Source organism: Phyllopteryx taeniolatus, chromosome 4 (assembly GCF_024500385.1).
Source record: "Phyllopteryx taeniolatus isolate TA_2022b chromosome 4, UOR_Ptae_1.2, whole genome shotgun sequence".
NCBI classification, from domain to species: Eukaryota; Metazoa; Chordata; class Actinopteri; order Syngnathiformes; family Syngnathidae; genus Phyllopteryx; species Phyllopteryx taeniolatus.
In genome coordinates, this window is record NC_084505.1 from 3,953,538 (window position 1) to 3,978,503 (window position 24,966).

Here is a 24,966-nt window from a genome sequence, read left to right on the forward strand (position 1 = left end):
CAGGCACAGACCACCTTACGGCCACAGCTCCGGTCGGCCGCCTCAGCAATGGAGGCGCGGAACATGGTCCACTCGGACTCGATGTCCCCCGCCTCCCCCGGAACATGAGCAAAGTTATGTTGGATAAAACACAAGTGGATTAAATCCTAGAAATGCAGAAACTAACTACTATATGAAATAAACACATTAAGAGCCCTTGCGTAAGTGATAAGTCTTTATCAGGGGAGCTGACTTGAGAGTCTTTGACAGGTGTATCTGGCCCACTTTTCACTCATGCCCCCATTTGGCTCCTTTTCCTAATTCAACTCAGTCAGACCTTTCTGTGTTTCCAAGATGTAAACTAAACATGCCATTTGTGTTTGGTATTTAACTTTAATAGATTTGATAGAAACATGCATTAATTGGAAACTCTAAATTGCCCGTAGGTGTGAATGTGAGTGCGAATGGTTGTTTGTTTGTATGTGCCCTGCGTTTGGCTGGCAACCAGTTCAGGGTGTTTCCATGTTCTCCCCGTGCCTGTGTGGGTTTTCTCCGGGCACTCCAGTGTCCTCCCACATCCCAAAAACATGCATGGTAGGTTAATTGAAGTCTCTAAATTGCCCCTTGGTGTGAATGTGAGTGGGAATGGTTGTTTGTTTATGTGTGCCCTGCGATTGGCTGGTAACCAGTTCAGGGTGTACCCCGCCTCCTGCCCGATGACAGCTGGGATAGGCTCCAGCACGATGACAGCTGGGATAGGCTCCAGCACGCCCGCAACCCTAGTGAGGAGAAGCGGCTCAGAAAATGGATGGATGGATAGATTTGATAGATTGATGGGCTTTTATAATACTATAATACTAATACAAAACAACAAATTCCATCCATCCATCCATTTTCCAAGCCGCTTATCCTCACAAGGGTCGTAGGCGTGGTGGAGCCTATCCCAGCTATCTTCGGGCAGGAGGCTGGGTACACCCTGAAATGGTTACCAGCCAATCGCAGGGCACACATAAACAAACAACCATTCCCACTCACATTCACACCAAGGGGCAATTTAGAGACTTCAATTAACCTACCATGCATGTTTTTGGGATGTGGGAGAACACCGGAGTGCCCGGAGAAAACCCACACAGGCACGGGGAGAACATGGAAACTCCACACAGGCGGGGCCAGGATTTCAACCCCGGTCCTCAGAACTGTGAGGCAGATGTGTTAACCAGGCATCCACCATGCCGCCTTATTAAATAATAATAATAACAACAACAACAATAATAATAATAATAATCCATCCATTTTCTTCCTCTTATCCGAGGTCGGGTCGCGGGCGTGCTGCACCCTATCCCAACTGACTCTGGGCGAGAGGCGGGGTACACCCTGAAATGGTCGCCAGCTAATCGCAGGGCACCCATAGACAAACAACCATTCGCATCCACAATCACACCTTTACAAGCAATTTAGAGTCTTAAATCAATTTACCATGCAAGTTTTTGGAATGTGGGAGGAAGCCGGAGTACTTGGAGAAAACTCACACAGGCACAGGGACAGCATATTTCCTTGTTTATCTATCAAGATGGTGGCGCGTGCATACGCAGCGGCTGCTCTCTGTCCCAAACAAACTGTGTTTTTCGTCTTATACATCAGTGTTTTAGTCCATCTTCGTCACGTCAACATGTTCGAAGACGCAGATACAGTCGTAAGCTTCTGCTCGACATCGGCAGAATTACTTTTACGGAGTTAAACTCTATTCTCACTGAGGAGCTCCGGTCTGCTCCGGGTGCCTACAACAGCTGCGACCCCCATTCCTGCGTCGCCTCCGCTCTGGGGGTGACCATGAACGGCGAGGAGGAAGCAGAAACGGGGCAAGCACGGAGGTATCCGAGCTAGGCTAGCGGCTAAACCACATAAAATGGCTATGCCCTCCCATTGTGTTAGCCAACGTACACTCTCTGGACAACAAGCTGGATTACATTCGACTGCTCCGCTCTACCCATAAGACTGTGGGAGAGTGCTGTGTTTTTGTCTTTGTGGAAACATTGCTTAACAGCAACGTTCCAGACAGCGCCATTTAGCTCGGCCAGCTAGCATGCTACCGAGCGGACAGAACTCTCGAGGGAGGTAAAATTTGCGGCGGCGGACTGTGTGTATCAATGACGCCTGGTGCCGGGACGCTAGCTTAGTCATTCAACACAGCGCACCGCTACTGGAGTTTATGGCTCTGAAGTGCCGGCCATTTTATTTACCGAGGGAATTCACTCCCAAACTGCTTGTTGCAGTCTATATTCCTCCTCAACGTATCCTGATTCCAAGCACGAGGCTTGTTGTGTGTGTTTGTCAATTTGACAGACCAGTCTGCAGCAAGCTGGGCATTCTGGCGGAGCAGAGGGAGCGTCCTTTGGTGGCAGAAAGTCGATCTAAACTTACTCCTGCTCAGACCACATCCAAGTGCTGGCGCAAGGTAGACCGCTGGTCTGATGTAATTTTGGAGACTTTGATTGGGGCACAAGCAGACAGATACTGAGCTTCACAGACATACAGTATTCAAGTCACTAGCGGTTATCATCATCTTATTCCGTATTTAATAAGGGAGCCCACTAACTTTGTTGCCACACCGCGCAAGAGAAGTGACAATGCTTCACTCACGCACAGATCGCTGTGATTCTGCATTGTCCTCTTTTGCATAGGGAATGGTGCCATGTCTCTGTCGAGACCGTCTGTTGCACCACATTTAAACGGAATGAGAGGAACCGCTTTGATTGGTGGTTATTGAAGTTGACTGTAAACACTCCCAGTGTGGCGCAGCTAATCCATTCTCAGATCCGCTGGCCTACGCTTATCTAGGAAATTACCAACACCGACCGGTCTAACCTGTCTCCGGTGCAGAGCTGAAGAACAGTTTGCAAAAATAGAGCCCATAATCTCTCCAACGTGGCCTTGGTCTTTACCTGGGCCTCCTCCTGGTGAGACATGCCCAGAACATCTCAATGGGGATATGTCTTGTCTCTGAGGCATTTTTTGTTTTTGTTTTCGTTTTCCTTGTTTCCGGGACCTCTTCATTTGAGAGTTTGCGTCGCTCGTTGATTTCGCGTGGAAACTGGTCATTCATCCCAAACTGTGTACCCTTCAGCTCCTGTCCTTTTGACTTCATGAAGACTTTCTGCTGAAAATGTTCGAATTTGGTTATGATTCCACGGTGATGAGGTTATCCCGCATGCTTCTTGACTGTAAATCCAGCATTGTTTCTTTGATTTTTTTTTTTGTTTTCTTTCTTGAGAACTTCTACTTCCGTTGTCATCGCTTTCGTGGCTGACTGAAGTTCGGCATTGTCTTCTTTTAGCTCTCTGACTTGTTGGTCCAAGCTGGTTTTGAGCTACTTAATCACCTAGTGTAATAGATCGAGAAGTGATAGCTTCTTGTCAATGTAGGAGAGGACTTGAATATGGTTGTTGGGTGAGCCGGGTAGTAAATCTTCAGTGCTAGTGGAGGAGTTAGCCTTTTGTGTTTTCAGCGGATTGCTGCTGTCTTCATGGTGGGCTCCACTAGCTTGCATGACGAAGCGATCGAAGGATCCGTCGATGAAATCTTCGAGTGTCTCCATGATGGTATCTTGGCGTCAGCAGGGAATGGAAAAAAGTAATCAATAATTATCAGCCCTGTAATAAGAGGAAAACAAAAATGGGTGAGGAGGAAATTAAGTCTCGAGGTTGCTAATCTGATTTTGCAGCATAGCTACCAAAATTTCGTCTGGGAAATCTTGCATTCTTTCGTGGTGTCAGAGCATTTCGCACGTCACCCAGACGTCATCCCTCACCCAGCCGTCACCCCTTATTAACCAGGAGGCATATTAACCAGATGCCCAAGTCATCCCATTTGGCTCCTCTCGATGTGGAGGAGGAGCGGCTCTACTTTAAGCCCCTCCAGAATAACCAAGCTTCCCATCCGATTTCTTAGAGCCTGGATACCGTGAAAAGTAGGGCTTCATAATTAATTAATCGTGATCGCAATTTTGGCTGCCACGGTTAAATGAGCCTCGTCATTGGCGATCTTTCACATTTAAAATGCGGGCACTGCTGCATATGAAAAGTACTTCATTTGCAGCATTGCCCGTAACCGAGTCAGCCAGCCAGCAGGGGGCAAACGCACAGTTAAGACTTAATTCAGGTCCAACTTTCCAAATTCTGTTCCAACTTCAAAATAAAAGCTTAAAATAGCATTGATGTCCAATGTAATAATATATATATCTTTTATGTTGAAATTGGACCGCACAGCATGTTGGCAGAGAGGTGGCATGTTACAGACACTGTTTACAATCGTCGTAGCAGCTGCCTTGACTTCAACTTTTCGGCTGGCCTGACCGCAATGAATAAAACCCTGGAATAAATGGAGAGGGAAATCACAACTGTCAAGTTCTTTGCCGTTTATGACCGTGCATGACTGACCAATGGTCAAGCAAAACAACAGAGATGTACCGTCCTTGACAATTCTTTCTATTGATGATGGAGATTTTCAAATGAAAAGACGGTGCTTGCAGTTTGTTATTGCCTTCTATGCATTAACTGTATTTGCTTCTTTTGAGTTGGAATTCGTGATTCCACTTTGTCATATAACATTTATTCAGTTAGCCCTTGTAAAGTAAAATTTTTGGGGTACATTTATTTTTTTTAAGTATTATCTGTCATTTCCTCTGTTCAATGATCCATTTTTAAATGAAAATGATGCTTAGTGTTTGTTAAAAAGTAGTGCAATAAAAATTTTTCCCTAACGAGGAATAATCATGATTAATAATAGTGATTATTATTTTGGCCATAATCGTGCAGCTCTACTGCAAAGTAAATACATTTTGTCTGGTTGCATTCGTGATCTTGTTCTTTCGGTCACTACCCACAGCTTGTGTCAATAGGCAAGGGTGGGAATCTAGATCAGCTGGTAAATTAAGAGCTTGACCTCCCAGGTCAGTTTCCTCCTCATCACGACAGACTGATGCAAAGTCCACCAGGCGCTCGCGATGTAGCCCAGCCTCCGGGCCTGGCTCCAGAGGGGGGAGCTGATGACCCGTGAGGGAAAAAAAATTTTTCATTGTAGGGCCATGCTTTGTGTGATCCCTCACCTAGGACCTGTTCTCCTTGGGTGAACCTACTAGGGGCATAAAGCCTAGAACAACTTTGCTCCAAGGATCATTGGGACACACACGTCCCTCCAACAGGTGACGGCTCAAGGAGGAGCTGTTAATATTTCTTGTGAGCTTATGGCTATATGATTAATTACCATTAACACGGCTATTGTCTTTTCTGGTTCTTTCCCATGCAGCCTTCCTGCACTCTCCTCACCAGCCTGTTTACACAGCTACTAAACATGGAGTCATTGGTTTCACAAGGGTTATGGCTGTAAGAAGCACACACACACAGACACACACACGTGAACACACACACATACAAACACACACACACCAAATTAGTAGTTAGCTAGTGGTAAAGTACATACACGTCAATGTCATTATTTACAGGATGCATCTTCTCAGAGTGACTACGGCGTGCGTATCAATGTGCTGTGCCCTGCCTTTGTTGACACCCCACTGCTCCACTCAGTAGAACAGGAGGAATACATGGGAAAATTTGTCAAATTCAAGGATGATTTCAAGCGCAGCATGAAAAAGTTTGGAGTTCTACAGTGAGTCTGCTCTCTATCACACATACAAACATATACAGTAGGTAATTCATTCTGTAATGATACATTTGCCTACTGTTAAAGAGAAACCACTAAGGTTAAACAAAATCTCTTTCGAGATAGTGGCTGACAACTGATTTGTTTTGATTTGGAATTTTTCCACAAAGGAATTAATGGAAATAGAAATAATTTCGTTCCAGGTCCAATCCGTCATCGTCTTTAAACCATTATTAACTGTACAGGATGATTTAATGCAGTGATTTTCAACATGTGGTACAAGTACCTCTATGGCACACAAGCTCCCTCTAGTGGTATGTGAAAGAATCACTGAATTCAATATTCCAACTGTGCATAATGGTACATCCATCCATGCATTTTCTATACCGCTTCATCCTCACAAGGATCACGGGCGTGCCGGAGCCTATCCCAGCTGCAGTGACTTAAAAAAATACTTTGTTAATCCAGTACAGTATATTTTATGTATTCTTATCTTTCAATTAATCATTAATTAAGTAATTTTTTTCATTTCCCTATATTCAAGCGCAGTGTTAATGTTCAAACTTTGCATGTTACAGTGGCTACAATAATATTACATACACTTTTTAGGATTAAAGCCTTTGCTTCATTTTTGACGAACACTTGGACCTTACCTGCTACACAACTGTATTTTAATGTTGGTCATGATGGTGGTACCTGGAGTGCTCAGTATTTTTTGAGAACACTGATTTAATGTGTTGTTTGAATACAGGGCACTTACAATGCAAATATGGTGCCAGCTTCAACATGTTGTCATTTGGTATCATCACACAGAAACCTATCGTTATTTAGTTGACTAGCATGCTAACTGTGGTTTATTAATGTACATCGCAAAAGAGGTGTGAACAATAGATTGATGAATGTAGGGTCTCCAGATTTACTGGCCACAAAATGTAACTAAATGCAACAATCACACATTTGAAAAATGCATAGATAATCCAGATCTTAATGAGTCAAGTACCTTCGTCGAAAAAAGCATGAAAGAAAGCATGAAACCACCCTATTCTGTTTCCATTCCTGTCTCAGTCAAGCTGTTTATGTTGCCTAGAGTGGGGAAAGATGTTTTGTCTTTGAGGAAATTCATGTGCATGAGTAAAGTTAATCAGCTAAGAAGTGGCTCATAATACATAATTGCTCACATTATAACGATGCAGTGGACCAATAGTGTCATACATAGGTAATTACATTAATGACAGACAGTCAAACACAGTATGAAAACTCACACAGTTTAAAATAGGCCAATATACTGTAACAGTTGCTATTCTGAGGAGTGTGTTTTGTGCTTTAATGCATGATGCTGGTAGAGCTTTGTAATAGTAAACAGCCCTTTCCAGAGATGTATCAGTGAATGGGCCAGTACACATTCCTCTACAGTCCCCATATATGCTTATTCAAGTGCTTATTTTTAAAATGTCATTTAACGCCCCTCTACTTTCACCTTTTGACCTATCTCCAGGCCATCATTGATAGCAGAAGGCATGATGAGGTTGATCACCGACACCAGTTTAAACGGTGCTGTGATGAAGATTACGTGCTCCAAAGGAATCCACTTCCACACTTATGAACCCATGTCTGCTTGATCATCGCCTAATGGACTGCCCCTTGCTGAAGAGCATAGGCGTATACAACTGTAACCGTGGAAGTCATATCAGAACAGAATCCCCAAATGTTTGGATTCTGCTGCACAAAACTGGCCTGAACATTACCTACAATGTAAATACAGTAAAACCAAAAACAAGGTTTATGCTATGACAATAGAATTGATGCAATAGCAGCTTTGGAACAAAACAAAACATATTAATCATGAAACCTTCAGCGACCCAAAACTGCAATACAGTAGACTTTTTAGTGTTTTTGAACATCATAGTCAATCATGTAGCTTCTGTAATTAAGCAGTGTTATTATTAAGACCTGTAACTATTATTATTTAATTGTTAAATAATATTTGCACAAATATAAAAAAAAACCTGTGGGATTGTTTGCATTTGTTATTTTACAAGGATAGTTCCTTCCAATTATGATGTCGAATGATGATAAATGATTTTCTTTTCTTTTTTATACCTTCTCATCCTATGTGTGTATATAATGGGAATTGCTGCCAGAGTTGTGCTTAAGAGTCCACAGATAAAATGAAAAGTTGCTACATTAAAGATCTGGATTAGCTGGAGTGACCAAACTACAAAGTGAGGGCTATGACATCTTTGACAGCTCATCATATCTGTTTTTAATGTAAAGTATATACACCTGTATATATTTATATGATACTGTTCCTGGAATATACAGCAAACTGGGGACTTCACTTTGTGAAAAATAAATAATTGTATAAACCTGTTAAGGCGGCACGGTGGCCCGACTGCCTAGAGCGTCAGCCTCACAGTTCTGAGGACCGGGGTTCAATCCCGGGCCCCGCCTGTGTGGAGTTTGCATGTTCTCCCCGTGCCTGCGTGGGTTTTCTCCGGGCACACCGGTTTCCTCCCACATCCCCAAAACATGCATTAATTGGAGACTCTTAATTGCCCGTAGGTGTGAATGGTTGTTTGTTTGTATGTGCCCTGTGATTGGCTGGCAACCAGTTCAGGCTGTACACCGCCTCCTGCCCGATGATAGCTGGGATAGGATCCAGCACGCCTGCGACCCTAGTGAGGAGAAGCGGCTCAGAAAATGGATGGATGGAAACCTGTTAAGCTAACTTCCATTTTATATTGAAGGCAAAATGGATCGGTGTTAATTTTCTATCATCGAGGAAATCTCATGCTATTGGTATGGTCTGTAAATGATAGTGTTTTCTGTTGTTGTTGTTGTTTTACATGAAACTTTTCAAACACATCAAGAAACAAAAATTACTTTTTTTTAAACTACAATGTTCACATGCAAAGGCCACTAAGCAAGTTTTATTTTAATTTCAAAACTGTTTTTTTAGCAGATTTACTCAGGATAACACAAAGACTAAAGGCTTTGGGTCCATTACAATGGAGCTTTCACCATTTCTGTTGATGTTACTGTACTGGCAGTGGAAATGATACAACAACAAAAATGTTGTTGGTGTGATAATTAATTTTGATATATTGATGATTAACATAATATAAATGGTTGAAATGATTGCAAACTTAAGAGTAGGATATGCTTTGGGGTTGCCAATTATCAGAGTAAAATGTTGAAAAAAAATTTATTATATTGATTATCATTCGTGCACATTATTTACTGGAAAAGGGCATTCTTAAATTGTGATTCTTTTATTAAATTGATGTCTGTGAAATTCTTTATTGTTAATGTTCAGTAAAAGTTCAACATCCTTTCACTGCAAAAACACAAAACTGACCTAGCTAATTTATCTTATTTCCAGTGGAAACATCTTACTGTTCTTACGTTACGACAGTTTTGACTTTTTACAGCAAGACAAAACTTTTAAGATACAATAACTTATTTTAAGAATCTTAAGTCATTTCATACTAGTTCCACTTGCCAGTTTTTTTCAGTATTTTAGTGACAAAATATCTTGTTTTAAGTGAAAAAAAAATCTTAAATCTTAAAACAAGTGTTTTTGCCTTGCTGAAAATTTTGAACAAAATAAGGTGATAAACTAATGGGATTGTTTTTCTCCAGATGGAACTGGGGCTTTAGTCAAAGCAGAGGCATTTATGCAGAATTCCAAATACAGTGGAACTTTGATGAAACCAACCCTGACATAACGGATATCGAATAAAAGGGACCATTTGGGACTGAACAGTGTGTCAAAAAATAGTTTCCATTTGTCACTTAAACTACCGTTGACAAAGTCTGTCAGTTCCAGAATTGGCCCCTGTTGTTTACTGGAGCTGTGGCGCAATGCAGGCAAAGAATGGGACTGACATATTTCCGGGCCAGAGATATACAATATGACTAGAGTGGCGGCCATGTTGAATGTGGGACATTGACGTGGCAGCCATGTCATGATGGTTATATCTATTGTCTATTGTGCCATAGAGCACTGCCAGAGAGAGAGAGTGGCACGGCTGCAGCGTTAACTCTGAGGAAAACAAAACACAAGTCTCTAGAGTCTAGAACATGCTATTTTTGGTACAGTAAAAAAAAATTGTCAAGGCATTCGCCTTTGGCAACGGATTTGGAACTGGGAAGCACACTAATTCCTCTCGGCTCATAAAAGCAACCCGCCTATGGTGAGTACTGTACGTCACCAATGTCACCATCACCAAGCACCCCGGCGTGGTATGTTTGGTTAAAATCTGAAACTTCCAAAATTTGTATTGTAATGTAAAAAACTACAAAAAGATAATTGTGTACTGTACAGTAATATGGGTGCATATGCCTTCAAAAAAAAAAAAAGTGCTTCAATGTGACGGACAATCTGCTATATCGGACGACACCACCGCCCGTATTAGTCTGTTCTATCAAGGTTCCACTGTACCAGTAAGTTTTACATCCAGGCTAGGGATTGCTAGTGTCTTTTCATTCTGCTATGACTGTCACCAATAGTCTATATCTTCTTTATTTATATAATTATGGGAAGAAAACAACACAGGCCATGCAATGCTAGCTTTATTTTGGCGTTCATCTGTTGTTTTTGGTTTCTTTACAATGATGAAGTAAACTACCGTAATTTCTCGTGTATATTGTACATTTTTTACCCCCAAAACTGGTCAAGTCAATAGTGCACATTATACATAGGTATAGGAGAAAATTAAAAAGACTTTCACATTTTATAAATGTATGCCGCCATCTAGAGGTTATGAAAAAGCTGTACACTTTCATTCCACTATACCACCGCCCCCTAGAGGTTATGAAAAAGTTGTACACTTTCATTCTAGTATGCCACCTAGAGGTTATGAAAAAGGTGTAGACTACTACTTTCATTCCAATATGACAGGGGTACGTATGACTGCATATATGTACAATTGTGCTCATAAGTTTGCATACCCTGGCAGAATTTGTGAAATATTGTTTTGGTTTGTTTTTTTAAATACGACAACAACCATCATAAATTTATTTATGGTTATGTTTTGTTTAATGAAAATGCTTTTCTGAAAAGCTTGACAGTTTAATTTGAATCCCATTAAAATAAAATTAAATGTCTTTCGCTTGGTCCTTCATGTTTTCTTAAAAGAATTGTACACATCTTACAAATTCTGCCTGGGTAATCAAACGTATGAGTACAACTGTGTGTTTTCTCATTGACTAAATAAAAGTCGGGCTGTGAATTTCAAAATAAGAGCAAGTAAATAAAAATAAATTATTTGTTCAAATAAAGTGCTTAACTTCAGAATAATTATTTGAAAAAAAACAAACACAAATACAGATAATACTTCATGTTTTGATCATATGGGTAGAAGCAAAATCATGCATTGTAAAAATGCATTATACATCGGTAGAAGGATTTTCCAGAATTTTGAGGTCAATTTATCATTATACATGGGTGTGCATTATACTCGAGAAATTACGGTAAGTCAGAGGCATACCATGTGTGTATGCGTATGTACAAACAAGAAGTAGATGACCCACCATCCATACCTCACTATGATTCTGACACAGTGACTAAATGTACAAAATAGGAACTGTAAAATCATTGTCCTTGTTCATCCACAAATTCATTGTTTTAAGGACTTTACCCCCATTATTGGCTCCGAAATCTCTTCCTAGACAAGACATTTTTGCTTTTTGTATGCCCTCTATGTGTGTGTGTGTGTGTACGTGCACAGGCAGGTCTTAGAAGGGGTTTATGCGAACCCCTGTCCCTAGTGGGGAGAAGGGGTTGACTTTTGCCCACATGAGAGCATCATTCAGGGAAATTGTTGATTTGCCATCTTCAAGTAAAAATACTGGACCCTGCATGTAGGAAAAAAAAAAAAAGTTAAATTAAAAAAACTCAGTTGCACATTGGTGCTAAGACAGCCACAACATTAGGTACACCTGCACAAACTAATTGAATGCTGTATTGACAAGTTCCTCTGAGAAAGTTAACATTCAGTTTATAATTTGACAATAGGCTTACTTTTGCCGCTGTAATTTTCAGTAGTGTGGATTTCGAAAATATTTTTACGTCTTTATTTACCTACATAGAAGGGACTTGTATTGGTATTTCATCCTGCAGATATACCTAATAAAATGTCCCGTGAGTGTCTACTGGTTAATAATGCAAACCAAAGAAGCAGGACACACCTGTATTCTGTGACCAGTAAAACAGGAAATCTGAACATCAGAGTGACTTGGCAGATTGGAGCCTGTCACATAATCAGCACCACATGAGACTAATGGAGGAAGGAGAGAAGGTGTTTTAAAAACAGTTGTTTGATTTGAGTGAACTTTTCGATGTTCAGGTACTGTTCTTACCAGAGTTCACAGTAAGGATTCTTTTTTCAAGACAGCGGAAATCTTCCTTTTGACTCTCTGATGGAGGGCTATTAAAAAGGCAGACAGACACAGTGCTAAATATATATTTAAAGTAAAGATGTGATTTGCTGTATTTTCACAAAACAGTCTCGGTGTAAAATAAATGTTTAGCTAGACATTGATTGGTGTTAATTATTTTAAGTTTACATGACGAATAGGTACTGCATTTCGTTTTTGTTGTACTGTACTAGTAGTTACAGGCTACCGTGAAGGGCATCCATTGCAAAGGGAGATGTCGTTGTTGTTCTATAGCTGCTGAAGTGTATTTGTATGGTACAAAAAAAATAAAAAATGCAAAGACACTGAGGCTGTACTGTGAAATCAATACATATTATACCAAGTGCCCATACAACAGGTGACCAAAGGTGATGCTAGGGCATCAATGACCCTCACAGTAAACCCAGGCTGTGACCAACAGGTTGTGCTCTCAAACATCAACAAAGAATCGAACAAGAAAAATCTACTTAAGCCAAATGTCTTCATGTTAGAATTGTGCCTGCTGTCTGTGTCATTTATTTTAATTTGCCGCTGATTGGATGCCTCCCGAATCTCTATTTACATTGGCTAATTACTATTATACCTCTGGATTTGTGATGGATGACGTGTGTGAGTGTGTGTTAACCTACTTGCTGCATATCTGAGTGCATGCCCGCCAGGCATCCAGCTCCATGGACAGCTGCTCAATCTTCAGAGGAACACTCACTTCTCTCCGCTTCAACAACTGACTGCGTCACAGAGAGGGAAACGTGATGATAGCACACCCACACGTGTTGGTATTATCAATTTATTATTTTTATCATTACTGTACTATTATTATTATTAAACTTTACTCATCTCCTATGGGACAATTGTCTTTACATGTTCAAGAGCGTTGATACTAGTCTGGCGTCAGTTTTGACAATTCCAAGTGGGTGCTTTTCAGGTATATATGAATGAATGCAGCTCTGGGGGAAGGGAGGCACATGCACGAACGATCACACATTGGGGATGGATTCAAGATGTCCGTGGACATATTTAAGTTGCTCGCAGTTATCGCCAGCTCATCCTGTATTTAATGACATTGTCTTTTGCTACACAGCCAAGTGACAGTGGCACAGATTGCTCTCAACATGCATGCGTGACTGTCATTGAATGAATGAATTAAAGAAAGTGTTAATCTTAATGGTCTATATTTCCCTAACAAGTTTATTTTATGTAGTTTTTACTCAAAAAATGAAACTGGCAGTCAATTACAATAATCTCTGTCCATTTTGGAGCAATTGGTAAATAACTAATTGCCTTTGGAACAGCCCCTTCATCTCTCGTGATTGGTCCGTTTTAGTCACATGCTGTGATGACGTACTCAGAGAGCCCCTTGGTTCTCCATACCATCTACGCCGCCGCCTTCTTGATCGATTTTGCAGCATAATTAAATGTATCATCGGGTCTTCTAGGTCCATTTGTTCTAGCAGACACTGTTCTACGGTCGCCATTGTTGTTGCTTTGTTCCTTGTTACTGAAAGGAACGTAAAAACGGCTACCGGAAATGGCCCAAAAAAAATGCAGCGGAAACTCCACCCTGTGGTGTCCTAGCCAATCCCAGCCGTAGCGACACCCCCGACTTGGAGGAGAGCTGCAGCACATTTTCAAAACGGTGCACGTGGGTTGCGCTCGAGTATAAAGGCAAACTACGTGCGGGACACCCGCACTGACATCAGGGCGGTCGGCGTCCACGCGAGTATAAAGTTTGTTTTGTACCTTATATTGCTGTCATACTGTATATGGTTGTCATCGACTAAAATGACACAAACACGGCGGGTGAGTGCCACATCCTTGCAAGACTCATGAACCCAACCAATCATACACGTGGCTTAACGTCCCAAAACTGTCATCAATCAACACGAAAATGTACGTGGACATATCTACACATGCCAGCTTCAAACTCTGAAAATATCGGCCCAATATTTTGGATTTTATGAACTTTACGTTTCCTTTTTCTCAAATGATTGTCTATGGGGCGGCACGGTGGACGACTGGTTAGCACATCTGCCTCACAGTTCTGAGGACTGGGGTTCACCCGCCTGCAAGCGGTTTTCTCCGGGTATTCCAGTTTCCTCCCACATCCCAAAAACATGCGTGGTAGGTTGATTGAAGACTCTAAATTGCCTGTAGGTGTGAATATGAATGGTTGTTTGTTGCTATGTGCCCTGCGATTGGCTGGCGACCAGTTCAGGGTGTAACCCGCCTCTCGCCCGAAGATAGCTAGGATAGGCTCCAGCACGCCCACAACCCTAGTGAGGATAAGCGGTATGGAAAATGAATGGATGGATGGATGGATGCCAGTTAAAACATATACCTCCGCAATTACATTCCATCAGTATCAAAAATAATAATAAGTCCAGTCCATATCACAGCAAAAATAAATGATCTTACATACTTCCCTCTCGTCAAATATGTCTACATTTCAAATAAAAACATATCACAGAGGCTAATCAGAAAAAAATAATCATTTTACAATGTAACTCAGCGGAGGAAAATAAACTATGTAGAAGTCCCATGACTATTGTATTTATTGGCTGTTTCTAAACCTGCATTGCCTTTAAGAGTGTTCCTGCCTTTCTGACTTGACTTGAATTTTTGGACTCATGCACATAAATCACTGTTAATAGGCAGTAATTTTTAATGTAGGTAAGTTAGAATAGCAGCAGTTCCTAATGTTGTAACTTAAAAAAAATTACTACTTCTGGTAAATTAGTGAACAGACAATTTTGCATTGGACAGTTTTGCATTGTGAGCATCTTTTTCACAAAAACCTGTTCGGAAACACAGAGAAACTGCTAAAGCCCATTGAGAAGGACTCGGTGAGCAAGAAAAAGAGTGGTTTTTCGGTAATTCCAGCTTTCACCTCTTTGCCCCACCTGTACTGTCATCCTTCCTGCAATACTGTGAGCTTTCCCACAATACCGCAATAATTAACGTATCATGAGATTAATACCATGATAAAACCGAACCGTGAGCTATAGCAAAAATTTTAATGCACTTGACTGAACAGGGCAAGCTCAAGTTTGCCACGGGCAAGCAAAAATAAAAATAAAAAAAAATAAAATAAGTTTATAAATGAGCCCTGAGCCCTGTGTATGTTTCAGGAATTATGTCAGAAGCTTGAAACCCAACAACTTGAACACCAAATTTCTGCACATCTCCATGTGTCATAATACACGTTTGTAAGTGAAAGCTTGATTATTTTTTTGTGTACCTCGTGTATTCATAGAGTGCAGGTACGATGCTGGAGTACTGTTTCCTTATGGCAAGCAGACCGCCGATGTAACCACACAGGATTAACAGCTCACTGCGGGCTCTAAACACACACACACACATATTGATGATCAATTCTAACAAGACATGGGATGTAAGTGTAATTGAATTAATCAAATAATTGGCTTACGTAGTGAACTTGGCCATGAGGAGGCGGTCAGTTCTGATATAACTCAACAGGTCAAGGATTGGATGAATACTGTCCACTGTCCAGTCAGATCCAGTCAGCTGTTCTATGGAGATGAAAATGATGAACAAATATGCGTACTGTATATGCGTACGAATAAAAAGACAATTAAAAAAAACTGGCCTTCAAGTAAATACTCTCGCTATTTTTTGTACTGTTGTCATGTACAGTTACTAATAGGGTGGGAGGTCACGTTTGAGCCATATAGGAGAATTATCACGTGTACATTGGCCATGTAAGGTACACATATGATAATAAATCATATATTGAATTGATCAATGATGTGGTATTGAAATGCATTTGTTGCCAACACCCATTTCAAATCACTCTATAGACAACTTCAATGCTATAAAATTGCCACAGTGTATTTGTGACAAGTACATTATCACATACAGGTATGTTTATAAGTGAACTGATGATGAGCTGTCAATACCTTTGACATGATCGATTGCTATCTTAAGGGCGTTCTCAGGTTCAGATGTCAGAAGGTGAAATTTAACTGCTGAAAACAGATCTCCTTCACACATGGATTCCTCTGCCAAGGCTCTACATTCCTCTAATGAGGGGAGAAAACACTGAAATGAGAAATAACACATAATCAGAGTCAAATTGTATGCAATTGTATTATTAATATGAATATTGCTATATATTTTTTATTGGCTTTGCATAGTCTGTAGTTGTGACTTTGTGTCTAAAGTATTGCCAAATTCTCTTAAACATTATTTGTCACAGCTTATGGCAGCGAAACGAGTATATTCTTTGTGAGCTTCCAATCTTCTTCTTCTTCAACTGGATTATTTGCTTTAATAATTTGACTGGGAAAAGAGACCATTGTTTGCGTGTAGTTAATTCACTTCATGAAAATTGGAGCAAAATTGTGTTTTTATGTGTTCTTGATAGATAATTGTTCATTATTGTTGGCCCACTTACCCTTTCGCGTAATTGGTGGATTTCTGCAGTAGTTCCAGGGTAAAATGCACAGACCTTAGCCAGTAAAATATGGTTCTCTGGAATCATTCTCAATAGGTCAACCGAGAGCTCCCTAAATGTAAACACAGTAAAAAGCAATCAGCCGATGACATTTTTTACTGCATATCAGTAGAAGTGTCAAAAGTCAAGGCCCACGGGCTACACGGCCTCCACGTCTTTTTATGTGGCCTGTTAAAGCTTGCCACAATTTTTTTCTTGACTTCTGCTTAAAACTGGTCAGAAAAATAATAACCAAATGCATAGCATCCTCACTGTATGTTTTGGGGTTGTTGTCCTACTGGAGGGTGAACCCGGTGGTCTTATTACAGCACTACCCTTCCACAGCACAAAGTGGGTTCAAAATTAACCACATCCATGTTATTACATCCATTCATCCATTTTCTTTACCGCTTATCCTCACTAGGGTCGCGGGCTGCTGGAGCCTATAAAAATTAGTATGCAGTAAATGTTTTTGTTAATCACATTTTTTTACTTTTACTTTTATACTTTATGAACAAGCACAGCTAAGTAGTATTTTTTTTTACAGCAGAAATTGTAAAAACACATGCAAAAAGTTTGTTTCAGACTTCAGAGCTCCAATCATGATATGAGATGTAAATACAGATACTGTATTTTTCAATTAGGTCATTGTGTCATAGCTATAGTTTCCTCTCCCCGGCGTGTGTGTGTTTGTATGTCTCTGGGGGGGAGGGGCGGGGGGGGGGGGGAGGGGTGCACACTAGTTTACGGGCCTAACTCACTGGCGGTGACGTCACCGAGACTGCCAAGACTAATCAGTCGCAACAACTCCGGGACCCACGAGACCAAAATATTCCTTGCGCTCTCATCAGGAAGATGTCTGGGAAACGTCTCCAGAGAACGTGACAACCAATTCATTCGTTGATGTAGGGCTATATACAGTATATACTGTATATCCATCCATCCATTTTCTGAGCCGCTTCTCTTCAGTAGGGTCGCGGGCGTGCTGGAGCCTATATATACTGTATATTCTTTAGATAAACATATTCTGAAATTTACAGACCCCTCCAAAAGTATTGGAACGGCAATGTCAATTCCTTTGTTTTTGTTGTATACTGAAGACATTTGGGTTTCAGATCAAAAGATGAATATGAAACAAAAGTTCAGAATTCCAGCTTTTATTTCACAGTATTTACATCTGGATGCTGTATGTTAAACAACTCAGGACAGAGCACCTTTTGTTTGAAGCCACCCACCTTTCAAGTGAGCAAAGGTATTGGAACAGACATGATTAAATTAACTTAAAGTGAATAACATTTAATGTTTGGTGGCATAACCCTTACTTGCAATAATTGCATCAAGCCTGCGACCCATTGACTTCACCAGACTGTTGCATTTTTCATTTGAAATGCTTTTCCAGGCCTTTACTGCAGTCTCTTTCAGTTCTTGTTTGTTTCTGGAGGGTTCTCCCTTCAGTCTCCTCTTCAGGAGGTAAAATGCATGCTCTATTGGGTTAAGGTCCGTTGATTGACTTGGCCAGTCTAAGGGCTTCCACTTTTTTCCCCTGATGAAATCCTTTGTTGTGTTGGCAGTGTTTTGGGTCATTGTCTCGTTGCGTGATGAAGATTAGTTTGGATGCATTTTTCTGTAAATTGCCAGACAAAATGGTTTTGTAGACTTCAGAATTCATTCTGCTGCTACCATCGTGAGTTACATAATCAATAAAGATTAGTGAGCACACTCCAGAAGCAGCCATGCAAGCCCAAGCCTTGACATTACCTCCACTGTGCTCAACAGATGAGCTTGTGTGTTTTGGCTCACAAGCAGATCCTTTCTTTTTCCATACCTTGGCCTTTCCATGACTTTGGCAGAGGTTAATCTTGGTCTCATCAGTTCATAAAACTTTGTTCCAAAACTTTTGTAGCTCATCTCTGTACTTCTTTGCAAAATGAAAAAACTTTTTGCTGATGAGTGGTTTGCATGAGTGGTTTGCATCTTGTGTTATTGCCAGTCTATTTCTTCTCTCGAAGTCATCTTCGAACAGTGGATTGTGATACCTTCACCCATGCCCTGTGGAGGTTGGTAGTGATACCACTGACTGTTGTCTTTGGGTGTTTCTTAACAACTCTCACAATGTTTCTGTCATCAACTGCTGTTGATACCCTTGGCCGACCTGTTTGATGTATGTTGCTCAGTACACCAGTAGTTTCTTTCTTTCTCAGGACACCCATCAGTCACGTTCCAATCCGTTTGCTCACTTGAAAAGTGGGTAGGTTCAAACAAAAGGTGCTCTGTTCTGAGTTGTTTAACATATCTAGATGTAAATACCATGAAATAAAAGCTGGAATACTGAACGGTTTTGTCATATTCATCTTTTGATCTGAAACCCAAATGTCTTCAGTATACAGTACAACAAAAACAAAGGAATTGACCTTGCCGTTCCAATACTTTTGGGGGGTACTGTATATTATGTGTGTGCAGTGTTTGCGTGCAGTGTGTGTGCTCAGGGCTCAGCCGGCAGAGCACGGGCAATGGGGTAGTCCTCTAATGAGGAAAACGCGTTAACGTCCATAAAATCCTAAATATTGGGGCCATTGTTTTCAGAGGTTGAAGTGGGCATATGTAGAGATGTCCAAATAAATGTTGATGATGATTGCTTGAATTTGTGTGAGATTAAGCTACGCTCTCTATAGTGAGCATATAAAGGAGTCCCCAAAAGGTCTCCAGTGAAATCCAACATGATCGATTTCTTCGCAGCTCCTTGGCGACCTGGCTAGTCTCCAGGAGACTTCAGGAGACATCACAGAGACATCTGCGCAATCGGTGAAGACTCGTGTCACCATCATGTCACTAACTAGTCTCCAGGCCAGTAAAATCGGGCTTTTAGAGGACTGACCCGATGTGCTCCGCCAGCTGAGCACGGAGTACACATGCAGCACACGCACACATAATCTACGGTACATTATACAGTGGAACCGCAATAAAAGGGACCACGATATGATGGAAAATGCACTGTCGGGACCAAACAATTTGTCCCTAAACTGCCATTGACAAAGTCTGTTAGTTCCAGAATTCGCCGTAGTTGTTTGCTGGCACTGCGGCGTAATATAGGCAGAGACTGGGAAGACCCGTGTTTCCGGGTCATAGATAGCCAATATGACTAGATCCAACTAACAGGGTATGTGGCTGCCATGTTGAATGCGGCAACATTTCCGGGTGCCTGCCATGTTGGCAGGAGTTTATCTACACTGAACAAAAATATAAACGCAACACTTGTTTTTACTCCCATTTTTCGTGAGCTGGACTACAAGATCTAAAACTTTTTCTACATACACAAAAGGCCAGTTCCCTCAAATAATGTTCACAAATCGGTCTAAATCTGTGTTAGTGAGCATTTCTCCTGTATCAAGATACTCCATCCCACCTCACAGGTGTGGCATATCAAGATGCTGATTAGACGGCATGATTATTGCACAGGTGTGCCATAGGCTGGCCACAATAAAAGGCCACTCAGAAATGTGCAGTTTTATCACACAGCACAATGCCGCAGATGTCGCAAGTTCTGAGGGAGCGTGCAATTGGCATGCTGACTGCGGGAATGTCGACCAGAGCTGTTGCCCGTGAATTGAATGTTCATTTCGCTACCAAAAGCTGTCTCTAAAGGCATTTCAGACAATTTGGCACCAGTACATCCAACCAGCCTCACAACCGCATACCACGTCTAAACCACACCAGCCCAGGACCTCCACATCCTGCATGTTCACCTCCAAGATCGTCTGAGACCAGCCACCCGGACAGCTGCTGCAGCAATCGGTTTTCATAACCAAAGAATTTCTGCACAAACTGTCAGAATCCGTCTCAGGGAAGCTCATCTGCATGCTCGTCGTCCTCATCGCGGTCTCGACCTGACTGCAGTTTGTCGTCGTAACCAACTTTGAGTGGGCAAATGCTCAGATTCGATGGCGTCTGGCATGTTGGAGAGGTGTTCTCTTCACGGATGAATCCCGGTTTTCACTGTTCAGGGCAGATGGCAGACAGCGTGTGTGGCGTCGTGCGGGTGAGCGGTTTGCTGATGTCAACGTTGTGGATTGAGTGGCCCATGGTGGCGGTGGGGTTGTGGTATGGGCAGGCGTATGTTATGGGCAATGAACACATGTGCATTTTACAGTATTGATGGCATTTTGAATGCACACAGATACCGTGACTAGCATTTTGGGAAAGAGTTATTCATATACTCATAAGTTAAGTATAGATACTTTAAAATCCTGTAAACCTCACAGGATAACAGAGCAAGGGGACTCACCATGTCAGTGGGGTCATGTACTTCCTGGCCAGGAGTTCCAGACAGTAGGCCGTACTCTGAGCGGCTGTCTCTCCAAGGACTATACCCACACATGCAGCCAACTCCAGCTCATTACCTCTGATCAGACTAGATATGGCTAACTAAAAACACACACAGATACGGAACATACAACATAGAACAAATTGTCAGATTTTTGAACACTTGAGGGCAGCGGTTCTTGGTAATTGCTAAGTACAGTGCTGTGAGAACGTGTTTGAGCCCTTCCTGATTTTTTATTTTTTTTGCATGTTTGACACACTTAAATGTTTCCCATCATCAAACACATTTAAATATTAGTCAAACACAACACAAGTAAACACAAAAAGCAGTTTTTTAAGTGAAGGTTTTTATTATTAAGGGAGAAAAAAATCCAAACCCACATGGCTCTGTGTGAAACCTTTGGCAGAGTATTTTCCCAAAAGTCTTGGGGGTCATCAAGATGTCTTCTGGCAAAATTGAGACAAGCCTGATTGTTACTTTTGCTCAGCAGTGATTTTCGTTTTGGAACTCTGCCATGCAGGCCATTTTTGCCCAGTCTCTTTCTTGTGGTGGAGTCACGAACACTGACCTTAACGGAGGCAAGTGAGGCCTGCAATTCTTTAGATATTGTTGTGGGGTCTTTTGTGACCTCTTGGATGAGTAGTCATGTTGGTGTAATTTTGGTCGGCCGGCCACTCCTGGGAAGGTTCACCACTGCTCTATGTTTTCGCCATTTATGGACAATGGGTCTCACTGTGGTTACCTGGAGTCCCAAAGTTTTAGAAATGGCTTTATAACCTTTTCCACACTGACAGATCTCAATTACTTTCTTTCTCATTTGTTCCTGAATTTCTGTAAATCTTGGCATGATTTCTAGCTTTTGAGGATGTTTTGATCTCATTCACTTTGTCTGGCAGGTCCTATTTAAGTGATTTTTAGATTGAGAACAGGTGTGGCAGTATCTGGCCTGGGTGTGGTAGAGAAATTGAACTCAGGTTTGATAAACCACAGTTTTGTTTTCACAGGGAGGGAATCGCTTTTCCACACAGGGCCATGTAGGTTTGGATTGTTTCTCCCTTAATAATAAAAACCTTCATTTAAAAACTGTATTTAGTGTTTACTTGTGTTTTTTTGTTTTTTTTTACTAATATTAATTTTTTTTGATGATGGGAAACAGTTAAGTTTGACAAACATGCAGAAAATAAGGGATCAGGAAGGGGACAAACACTCTTTCACACCACTGTATATTAAACTGAGCAAATATCTACACATCTGTATTATATGATACATATTTGCAGGTGTTATAGTTGGAGTCATGCCTCAATCTATAACCACACAGACTTTTTATGTATATTTTTATCAAGAGTACTCGTATTTATTGATGTAGATTCTGTCATTAAACAAAGTTAGGATTATGCTAAAACACACTTGATACATAACCTTGTAAACTGTGTAAACTAAACAATAAAGAAATAAAGAACACCCACCTGAGATCTATCAGTTTAAAATTTTCTGCGTAAATGTTTGTACGTAAAAGTTTGATAGTGCCGGTTTGATATTGGTGGCATACAAACAAACACACACACACACACACATAAACCATTGCTCCCACCATCGTAATTTTGATGTGAAGAGTGAGAAAAGGTGACAAGATTACGCAACTGTTTAACTTGCAAAGCTGTGGGTAAATGACGGGGGAGCGAAGCACTTACTTACGTGACGTGACGTCAGCCGTGCAGCGCGTTAAACCAGCTCACAGTCCAAAATACAGACGAAGTTAAAACGTCTCACTTTTCATTGTAAATATTATAGATAAGTATTGTAAGTCCTTCAGTGAGTCTGTCCTTAACCTCCATGACCGATTTATGGCCGCACACTTCGGTATGAATAATTAACCCACAATGCATTGCGCACTTAACACACCAGTAAAACTGTGTTGTGTAAATAAAAAAGTAACAACAATCAAATACACTTTTTACACAGGAAAACAACAAAAATAATGTGGCGATAGTGAAAACATGCATTTCTTTGCACTTTTATGGTAACCGTCACTGTGCATTCAAGAATCAACAATCACCTCCCAATCACTTTCTTTTGCTTATAGGGAAATTGGTGGTTTGTGTGAATGGTTAAATGCTATTGAATGGCTCGACTGCAGTTTTTACGAGTCACCAGCTACAGGTCAGTACTTGGTGAGAGACATTGATGACTCATAAGTAACAATCTTGGGATTGAAAAAGTAACTGTAGTCTGATTATTCTCCCAGGGAAAATAATGTTACTTTGCTCGTTACTCAAAATGGCGCAATTTTGGAGTAACGATTTGTAATGCGTAACCGGCATCACTGTTGAAAATACATGCAACATAATTTGGATGGTCTCATGCACACGTACGTACCTGAACGTTATCGACCGCTAGGTGGCAGCATGCAGCCAGAACAGCGCAGCCGTCCTGAAAGTACAATTCTGCCAGCTGTCCACATACATTATGAAGAAGACTGTGTAGAAAAAAAAAATACTTATTTATTAAGACCGTATGGCTTATTTGGAACAAAGATTTTTTTTTATTACATACAAGATTTTTTTACTCCCCCTTCAAGATTCAAAATAATTTAAATAGCTGAGATGAAAAGGATTATGTTTTAGCGCCATCTGCCATGTAAAATAATAATAATAATAATCAGTCCAAACAATCAGTCTTCAACAATCTGTTCTGTTGGGAAAGTGTCGATTTGAAGTTGATTTCAACTTGCACATTGACAAATGCATGTTTGTGTGGTTCACCTTTGGTATTGATGTCTGTTATCCACATCATTCGTCTTGTGGTTGATAGAGGAGGTTTGAGGTGTACGGATGTTCCCTTCACATGCCCCCTAAAACATGATACAGCTCTTTTTATTTCTGGAGTGGAAATATTGCAACTCACAGTAAACACTCATCTATCAAGGGGTTACGTTCCAGAAACCCACCACATTAAACGAATGAAGTCGTGACAAATTATTTAATTTATGACTATATAAAATTACAAACGACATGTAAGCATTTCAATGCCAATTAGTGAAACGGCACTAGAGAGATGGAGGCATTTTATTTGTTCACTTGAGGTTGCCATCCACACACGTAGCACAGACACATGCCTAATTCGCACGCCCTACTTGTGTATTTTAAATAACAGCCCATGTGAAAATCGTGTAAACAGGCAATTTCCTGGGTTAACCATTTACACTACATCCTCAAACTCACAGTCCTCCAAGGTAGTCAACAAGAAGCCTTATGGGTATCTAGAAATCATTGCGGTGATGTTTTATCTACAGTGCTGTAGCTGCAGAAAATCACTATAAAACGTTGGTCTTTACTTGCATTTGTTCCTGTCGATTTTGTTATGAGCGTGTGCATTATTAGCTATTCATCGGGCTGAGATTGGTATTTGTGAACTTATTTCGTAAAACTCTGACAATAAGGTTTCTTTTTCTGTTAAGAACAAGAGCCCAATTGACCTTCTGTGAGTCATTGCTGCCAAATGTAGCCTATAAAGCTGTCTGTATCAGAGATTTGTGGCTGAGTATCTGCACTACACTGACCTAACCAGTCGCCCACCGTGCCGCCCGACATTAGAGTCAGACTTACAAATATATTAGTATATGTCATATAAACTGTATTTGCCATGAAATTAGCAGCCTGATATTAAATATAATAATAAATATAAAAACATATATACAGGTCTGAGGACCTGGGTTCAATCCCCGGCCCCGCCTGTGTGGAGTTTGCATGTTCTCCCCGTGCCTGCGTGGGTTTTCTCCGGGCACTCCGGTTTCCTCCCACATCCCAAAAACATGCACTAATTGGAGACTCTAAATTGCCCGTAGGCATGACTGTGAGTGCGAATGGTTGTTTGTTTCTATGTGCCCTGCGATTGGCTGGCAACCAGTTCAGGGTGTACCCCGCCTCCTGCCCAATGACAGCTAGGATAGGCTCCAGCACGCCCGCGACCCTAGTGAGGAGAAGCGGCTCAGAAAATGGATGGATGGATAATATTCTCCTTCATCGGGGTCACTTTATTCTCAGCGCATTAAAAGGATGTCATCTGGACTGTTATGGACGTTGTGTCCAAGCAGGCTCAGGCGTTTGTCCTCCTTTAACAATTATATCCTTGTCAT

The 24,966-nt window shown here is 41.1% G+C and overlaps 2 protein-coding genes across 10 annotated transcripts in view; one reads left to right on the top strand and one right to left on the bottom strand.

Annotated features, from left to right (window-relative positions):
* The window catches only part of hpgd (15-hydroxyprostaglandin dehydrogenase), a 41,237-nt gene extending 28,875 nt beyond the window's left edge, over window positions 1–12,362 (top strand). Inside the window, exons 5-7 of one of the 4 annotated variants that reach the window (XM_061772105.1) lie at window positions 5,284–5,360; window positions 5,480–5,643; window positions 6,703–7,126. In XM_061772105.1, the coding sequence (XP_061628089.1) occupies window positions 5,284–5,360; window positions 5,480–5,643; window positions 6,703–6,724 (263 nt within the window). In that variant the 3' untranslated portion in view covers window positions 6,725–7,126. The other 3 variants (XM_061772104.1, XM_061772106.1, XM_061772107.1) reach the window with 3 other exon arrangements.
* Window positions 10,197–24,966, bottom strand: part of wdr17 (WD repeat domain 17) — a 65,254-nt gene continuing 50,484 nt past the window's right edge. For 4 of the 6 annotated variants that reach the window (XM_061772080.1, XM_061772082.1, XM_061772083.1 and 1 more), the window contains 11 exons: window positions 23,594–23,682; window positions 23,208–23,307; window positions 20,793–20,932; window positions 16,472–16,583; window positions 15,975–16,116; window positions 15,485–15,587; window positions 15,296–15,397; window positions 12,687–12,785; window positions 12,001–12,068; window positions 11,830–11,918; window positions 10,197–11,496 (listed from right to left, as the gene is read on the bottom strand). In XM_061772080.1, the coding sequence (XP_061628064.1) occupies window positions 11,377–11,496; window positions 11,830–11,918; window positions 12,001–12,068; window positions 12,687–12,785; window positions 15,296–15,397; window positions 15,485–15,587; window positions 15,975–16,116; window positions 16,472–16,583; window positions 20,793–20,932; window positions 23,208–23,307; window positions 23,594–23,682 (1,164 nt within the window). In that variant the 3' untranslated portion in view covers window positions 10,197–11,376. Of the gene's footprint in view, window positions 11,497–11,829; window positions 11,919–12,000; window positions 12,069–12,686; window positions 12,786–15,295; window positions 15,398–15,484; window positions 15,588–15,974; window positions 16,117–16,471; window positions 16,584–20,792; window positions 20,933–23,207; window positions 23,308–23,593; window positions 23,683–24,966 lie in introns of those variants that run through there. The other 2 variants (XM_061772085.1, XR_009788340.1) reach the window with 2 other exon arrangements.